The sequence below is a fragment of the Thermobia domestica genome, chromosome 1 (genome assembly GCF_964235325.1).
Source record: "Thermobia domestica chromosome 1, izTheDome1.hap1.1, whole genome shotgun sequence".
NCBI classification, from domain to species: Eukaryota; Metazoa; Arthropoda; class Insecta; order Zygentoma; family Lepismatidae; genus Thermobia; species Thermobia domestica.
The window spans coordinates 26143596-26152057 of NC_137454.1; the positions used below are offsets into that span (position 1 = coordinate 26143596).

Below are 8462 nucleotides of genomic sequence, written 5' to 3' on the forward strand. Positions count from 1 at the left end.
CTACTTGCCTTGACCGCAGTGACTCAGTGGTAGAGCATTCACCTCTGGTGTGTGGGGTCCCTGGTTTGATCCCAGCTCGCGCCAAATGAACTTGTGGTGGACAAACATGCCGTGCGTGGGTTTTCTCGGGGTTCTCCCGTTTCCTTCCACTTTCTTCATTCCACAATTTCATTCCTCATCATCACCGTCTCCTTTAGCCCAACCAGCATAAACGTGGGACGTAAATCTCAAAGGTTTCATTTCATTTCATTTCATTTCTACTTGCCTTTATATCGCTTTTCCATTTGAAAAATATACTTGTGAAAGCGTTCACCATATTCCCCACTAATTGCACCAAGATTATCTGGCAAGAAGTCCAAATGATCGTTCAGAATACGCAGTTTATGTGGCATGTTACATCCCATATGGGTGGTAGGATCTCCCGAGTTCATATACAATATCACTATAATTCTCTGTCTTATGATTGCCTAAAAAGTTCTTGCAGATCTTACAAAGAACAACCATGCCATTTTTTTTTCAACATCACTGAACAAGTCAACGAAATTCTCATCATTCATTAATTCCTTAATTTGTGGTCCTACAAATATTCTTTCCTTTATTCTAATATCACTAATTTGGGGGAACGTCTGTCGCAAACACATCAATCCAGGTAATGTTTGGTTCATGGCTTTCACAAAGGTCTTATCAAAAACTGGAGGTATATGCACAGTTTTAGGGTCAACAAGAGGAATGTTCCTCACATTTTTATATCAAGACACGAGTTCATTGCGACCAGGCCAATTTTTTCCACAATAGTGTTTTTTTTTTTTTTTTTTCCTGCTGTTCCCCGCAGCAGTAATTTATTTATCCCAGCTGCATCTCAAGCAGAATGCAATACATTTAGATCTCCACCGATATACCGTTTGTATTTTTCGTATTGGATAAGTGTGAGAAGCAGTTTGTGGAAATCCAATAAGTTTCATTAAGGTTACCTTCGTGAGCAGTCGGAACAGAAGGAAATTAGTTCCCATTATGGAGAAGTATTGCTTTGAGAGTAACGTTACTGTCAGCCATGAACGGACTTAAGTCACCTAAAAAAAAAAAAAAAAAAAAAAGAAATCAATTTGTTTCAAGTAAATTATAAATAGCAGTGTTCGTAATTTGAAGGAAAATTCCCTAATCTAGGGAGATTTCATAAGTAAATTTAGCCAAAGGGAAAAAGCGATTTTTTTCGAAAAAAAACGTGAAAATTCAGAGAAATTCTCGTGCAGACTAGTTGACCAACATAAATGTTTAAACTTTTCTTTGTACTTTAGAAATTAGCCAAAACAATAACAATAGTGTGTTTCTGTTCAAAATAGCATAATTTGTACCCATTCTAGTCCGGGTGTTTTTGTGTGTGTGTAAAAAAATTAAGAAAAAAGTTAAATAAATAGAAGTAAAAAAACAAATTAACAAAATAAAAGTGGTTGGCACTTCCTTTAATATAGCTAAATTAATCTTACTACATAACTTCTGTCATAAGAATCAGACACTCAACAAACTAGGGGAAAATTTGATAAGAAAAGGGAAAAATTGATAAGAAAAGGGAAAAATTAATAAGAAAAGGAAAAATTTGATAAGTAATGGGAAAATTTGATAAGAAAAGGGAAAATTTGATAAGATAAGGGAAAATTTTGGCAGTCGAAGGAAATTTCCTTAAGGAAACTTGCGAACACTGATTCATAATTGATACTGTGGTAAATAAGACGAATAAAATAGGTTTTAATGAACAATATTTACGTGAACACTTATTTTATCTTTTTTCGTAGTACACCAGTAGTAATTTATTTTCTGTTTGATCAGTCTCCAGTGTATTAAAAACCATCATATATTTTTCAGGTTCTTCATGACAGGATACTTATCCATAGGGTTTGAGTTTGGAGTGGAGTTGACGTATCCAGAGCCTGAAGGCAGTGCTTCCGCTTTGTTAAACGTAGCTGGACAGATCTGTGGTATTGCACTCATTATGCTTTGTGGGTGGCTTCTGAACACTTTCGGTGATATTGCCTGCAATCTCACATTAGTGGCAGCTCTAGCACTCGGGCTAGTACTCACTTGTCTTATCAAGTCAGATTTGCGGCGTTTGACGATTCAGATGGAGAATCAAGATCTAGAGAGATCTGTAGAAACCGTAAATACTACTACTCCCTGAAGATGCTTTTGTATGTATTATGATGACGTAAACCATAATATGAGAATACTATCAGACAGGAAAGTCTGATTAAAAGATATGTGCAATTAGAGAGACAAGTACTTAAAAAGACAATTTTTTGACTTTTAATTGTACAGGACTTGTGCTCTAAAAAATACGACAAGAGTGATTTTAGATTTTCAAGTGGATTTTACATGCATCTTTTTTTTATGCTGAAGGTGAACAATTATGATGACGAAATAACATTTTTGTTTTCAGAACTTTTATATCTCGAAGAAGTTTTGCAGTATGAACAACATATTTTAGAAACGTTTTACAACAACAGAATCATTGTTAAAGCTAAAATATTTTAAGGATGTATTGGAGAGTGAGATTAGCACTACGATCCTAGATACTGATGAGTTAACACTGTGTAAGAGTTTCTCGAGACGGAACCTTCATCAAGGGACCAAGAGGGGAGTTTAGGCTTCTCGCTATTGTCTATTTTACTGTACATCGGCTAGCCTATTGTACACTAATGTGGGAAGCGTATCGTTTAATTTTCTATTATGTAGAATGGGGTAATTGTTAATTCGGTAACCACTCTCCCTTAGATATTGAGAAATGGATCGTATCATTGTCTAAGAACATTACTATTTCTTCCAATTTCATTATTCACCGATACTTCTTCATCAGTAACGTTTTATTTATAGCAACATCTTAAGATTTTTATTCTTAACTTTCCCGCATACAGCAGTCAATTCATATTACTTCAATATATATATATATATATATATATATGTGTGTGTGTGTGTGTGTGTGTGTGTGTAAATATTGAACTTTCCATGCATAGTTCTAGTATTTTGAACAACACTGTTCCGAGTATACAATATTTAGATCATGGTTTACGATTAATTACATTAAGTTTTAGTTATTGTTTGGAATGTATAAATTTACTAAGTATTATCTGGCTTTCTTTAAGAAAAAAGTGTACTAACTTCTAAAACTATGTATATTTTTAAAATGATCAATTCTTGCAAGCAAACACAAGAATCAAAATAATGTATTTTTATACATTTAATTGTGTATATTGAAGTATTATTCTATACAATAGATATTTATTGTAGATCAACAATAATCTAAGTACAAAGCAAGTTTTAAACTTGAAGACTGTATTTTACTGAACTTTTATAAAATATAATATTTTGAAATAAGATTAATAAACAGATACATGAAAAACCTGTTATTTTTATTTCTTAGAAACTTGATTTTTCTATCCTTTGTCTAGTTGCGAGTCATTCGTCAGTGGAACGTCATGAATTTTACTATGTAGCAATTATAAACTAAAATTGACAAACAATGACACTTTTTTTTTTTACTTACTTACTTAAGGAAGCAATACTACATATGATTTTTCAAGATGCAACTTTCAACAAGGGAGGATAATTGTTGTCGATCATCTCTGTTATTTAGTAAACATATTTCTTGAAATAGGCTATTTTCCATCAATGTTTAAAACGGCAAAAGTAATTCCTCTCCATAAAAAGGACAGTATGCATAATATAAGAAATTATCGACCAGTCTCCATTCTTTCTACGTTTTCAAAAAAATTTGAATATGTGATGAAGTCACAACTCTGTAATTGTTTTAAAGTCGTGTAATTTACTAGCATGGATTCCAAAATAAAAAATAAAAAAGTATTGAAACAGCCTTGTTTGATTTCATGCCTAACATGGCTTTTGAATTAAAAAACAATAAGTATGTTGTTGGCCTATTCATCGATCTATCCAAAGCTTTTGATACCATTGATCATGCTATTCTTTTGAGTAAGTTGTATGCTTATGGTATTAGAGGTTTAGCCTACATTTGGTTTTATTCTTATTTATGCACTAGACAACAAGCGGTATAGTACCAAAATTGGTTGCAGATGGAGTTCAAACAACTTGTTCTTCTTTATCAAGTGTAATCAAAGGTATCCCCCAAGGTTCCATTTTGGGTCCTATTCTTTTCCTGCTATATATAAATGATTTGTTAGAATATATGTATCCAGCAAAATGTATTCTGTACGCTGATGACATCAGTATGATTATATCAGGAAAATCAATAGAGGAAATCGGAAACTTGCCATTTTTACCGACAACTTGGTAACGTGGTAAACAGCAAACAGATTAATTATAAATCATGATAAATCAATTCTCTTACATATTCATTTTCCAGAAAAACCGCGTATATTATCTAAAATAAAAATATGTTCTCATTCTTGGAGGACAAAGCTCGTAGGGGTAACCATAAGTGACGATCTTTCATGATCTGCTCACATCTCCACTTTAAACAAGAAGCTAAGTAGCGTGTGTTTTGCCTTATATAAACTTGAAGGTACGGTGTCGAAAGAAGCACTTCTTAGCTTTTATTACTCCAAGCTTAATTCACTAATTAGCTTCAAAATAATATATTGGGGAATTGCTGAAAATAGTTAAAGCACTTTACGATTGCAAAAGAAAGTGATTAGAATAATTTTCGGATTATCCACAAAGTCATCATGTAAAAAGAAAGGTTTTTATAGAAGCAAAAATTTTAACACTTCCCAGTTTATACATTTATAAATCTATTATTTTTACTGTGAGAAACAGGCACTTTTTTTACCTTTAACAAAAATGTTCAAAGCCGTAATACAAGGCAAAACAATGACATATTTGTGATGTATCAAAAGTATGCTAATATAAGCAAAAGTGTGTATGTGAATTGTGTTAGGTTGTATAATAAACTTCCTATGTACTTAAAGAATATGACTAATGTTATCGCTTTTCGTAAGAAGCTATTTAACCTACTTGCTGTAAAGTGCTGTTATAGTATTATGGAATATTTAAATGATTCATTAAAAGAAAAATTGGCAACAGAAACTTACTCGTGAGTAAATGCCTAGTAAATGCCTAACCTAACCTAACCAAACGGCTACCTAATTACGATGTAAATATTCATGCTTATGTACTCGATCTATTCTATTTTATGATTTTGTATTTTAGAAAGATGTATAGGTACAATATGATGTATACCTGTGTAACTTGACACTATTGTTATTTTTTATTTTATTTTTATTTTTATTTATTTATTTATTTATTTATTTTTGACAATTGTAATGCTTACATAAGAATTTCTGCTGTTTTGTAAGCTAATGAAACAGGCATGAAATGAAGTTGTGAAAGTTACCTGAATATGCAAGTTTGCACTCATCAAAATAATAGCTAATTATACAATAAATGTAAGATACAAGGTAGCACCGAGCCGACTGGCACATTTCAAACTTGAATATTGCGCTGGTGTAATAACTTATATTGGTGGGAACCGAAAGAGGAAAGAACATGCCACGTTATATGGTCAGTCGCAATGGAGTAAAGAACATAGTGTTACCCCAGTTCGTAGTTATTGTGAAAGTAAGTCTGTACCAGAAGTGCGAAACTATAACGTTAATCAATATGGTAAGGTTCCGTCTCGGAATACCATATTGGCTTGGGTGAAGAAGTTTGAAGAGACTGGTAGTGTGTTGGATGTGAAACATGGAGCTCCAAAAACAGTGCGAACTCCTGAAAACATGGAGAGACCAAAATTAAAGTTTCGTCTAAAAAAGCGTTGCACTTCTGGCACAGACTTAGTTTTTTGTAATAACTATGAACTGATTTAACACGAAGTTCTATGCTCCAATGCTCCATTGCGACTGACCATATAACGTAGCATTCTTTCTTCTTTCGGTTTCCACCCTGCCAACCAATATAAGTTACTACGTCTGCATCAATATTCAAGTTTGAAATATGTCATTTGGCTCGGCACCACCCTGTGTTAGTAACAAAATTATTACTGAAATATCATGTTCTGTACTTCTCCTTTAAAGTACAATAATAATTCCCATCGCTGTGAATAAATAACAGCTAACAGCCATTAGCATGTTTAGGTCTATTCATGTACACGTATTTTTATTAAAGTTACGCCTAATCTCAAAATAGTGTCATCTCTTCGAAATATTTCATTCAATGACGGCTGAGCATCGAAAAAGAGATCGAGAGAAGATTGACGACGAAGCCAAGGAGATTGAGAAATGATGGGACCGAGCATGTTGATCTACAGAAATAATCTGGAATTCATAATTATGCTACAAAAGTAGAAAAGTGTTACTTTTGAGAAGGGGCGGATTTAATTTCAAGGTGAAATGAAAGAAATTTTTGGAAGTTGTAAAAGAAATTAAATTTTTTACTTTTACGTCCCACGATTATGTCCTTTAGGCTAAGGGTGACGGATGATGGAAGAATTGGTAGAATGAAAATGTGGGAGGAAACGGGAGAACCCCGAGAAAACCCACGGACACGATGTTATCCATCACAAACTTACTCGCCAAGGGATCGAATCAGGGACCCTACGCACCAGAGATAAGCGCTCTACAACAGTGGCCCCCTTTTTGGAAGTTGGTACAGTGGCAGGGTTGCCACATTTGGTACAATTGTACCAAATTCAGCCCTTTTTGTCATTCATCGGCCCGTTGGTACCACGCTGGCATTTTCAGCCCCTTTTGTGAAAAAGTTGGTACAATTCTACCCAACTCACCACCATTTAACAAATACTTGTCACATTTGCAAAAGTCTCACTAAGACTTTTTCAATATCTCTTTCTTGTGATGTCTTTCAGGGAAGGTTCTAGACCCTGGACGAGTTTTACATTTTTTTACAAATGTCAGTTTACTTACCTTATATTCTTCTTCCAGTTTATTATCCTCCTTCGGTCGTGAAATAAGCGAGAATAAGGTGCAATAATTTATATTTTAATATTTTATTATAACGTACTGTTTACACAGGAACTCAGAGATGATTGATTTGTTCCTCGTTATATATATTTATTAATCATGATGGTTTTTGTTTATTGATCACTTTGAAGTAGAGGCGCGTTTGGTTTCCTTACAATATATACCGAAGATAATTGTTTTCCCTTTTAATTTGCGGCCTTTGTCATACTTCCTACGTGTGAGAAAAGTTTCGTCTACTTCCACGGTTGTTTGGGATCCTCCTATTTGGATGTTTTTTAAAAAAATAATTTTTGAAAAGAGCACTTTCTCGATTTGACTCTTGGAAGAGGGGGCGGGAGTGTTCTAGAATTTTACCTCTTTTAGTTTTGTGTTATAGAGCCATGTATTGCACTGGTATAAAATAATGAATTCAGCCCTTTTTGTTTAATTTGGTACTATTTTTCAGCCCACTTCAGAGCTAGGACTGTGGCAACACTGTACAGTGGTATAGTATAATGCTTATACCGTTGTAAGACAGTTAATGGTAGTATGGTTGATTGTTATTGAGAATGCGCTTAATTGTTAGTATATAAAATAAAGATATTATAGTTAGATATTTTATACTACATTAGTATTCAGGAAGATAAATTTTGTTTACTATATATTTTTTTTATTCATGATATCACTATGTTGTTGTAAAGTTTAGAGCTAGTACATGAATAGGCTTAAGCAAGCTTATGGTCGTTTGCAAATATTAAGTTAAAATTATTCTCGAATATTCATGGTGCAATCTTAGAACGTTGAATCCTTGTAACTTGCTTCTAAGTTTCATATAGTATATATAACCTATCTAGAAGAGATAGTGAAAAAGAGCCTGGCATTTCAGTAGGAGATAGGATGATTAAGTGTATACCGTTTGCAGATGGCGCTTGTTGCAGAATCTGAAGAGAAAGTCAATAAGATGTTAGAAAAGTTGAGGAAGGACTCTGTAGAGTATGGAATGAAAATATATGTTAGAAAGACAGCCATTTCAGTAGGAGGTAGAATGATTAGGTGTATACGGTTTACAGATGATATGGCGCTTGTTGCAAAATCTGAAGAGAAAATCAATAAGATGTTAGAAAACTTGAGGAAGGACTCTGTAGAGTATGGAATGAAAATATAGGTTGGAAAGACAAAAGCCATTTCAGTAGGAGGTAGAATGATTAGGTGTATACGGTTTACAGATGATATGGCGCTTGTTGCAGAATCTGAAGAGAAAATCAATAAGATGTTAGAAAACTTGAGGAAGGACTCTGTAGAGTATGGAATGAAAATATAGGTTAGAAAGACAAAAGCCATTTCAGTAGGAGGTAGAATGATTAGGTGTATACGGTTTACAGATGATATGGCGCTTGTTGCAAAATCTGAAGAGAAAATCAATAAGATGTTAGAAAAGGTGAGGAAGGGCTATGAAGAATATGGGATGAAAATAAATGTTAGAAAGACAAAAGACATGGAGATTGGAACGAAGGCGTCGGTGTCAAATATAGAAGTAGGAGT

At 33.7% G+C, this 8462-nt stretch overlaps 1 protein-coding gene across 4 annotated transcripts in view; it reads left to right on the top strand.

Moving 5' to 3' along the window:
• LOC145683866 (choline/ethanolamine transporter flvcr2a-like) overlaps positions 1-3390 on the top strand; it is a 117662-nt gene extending 114272 nt beyond the window's left edge. For all 4 annotated transcript variants that reach the window (XM_081755515.1, XM_081755506.1, XM_081755488.1 and 1 more), the window contains exon 8: positions 1861-3390. In XM_081755515.1, coding sequence (XP_081611641.1) covers positions 1861-2173 — 313 coding nt within the window. In that variant the 3' untranslated portion in view covers positions 2174-3390. The remainder of the gene's footprint in view (positions 1-1860) is intronic.
• The last annotated feature ends 5072 nt before the right edge of the window (positions 3391-8462 follow it).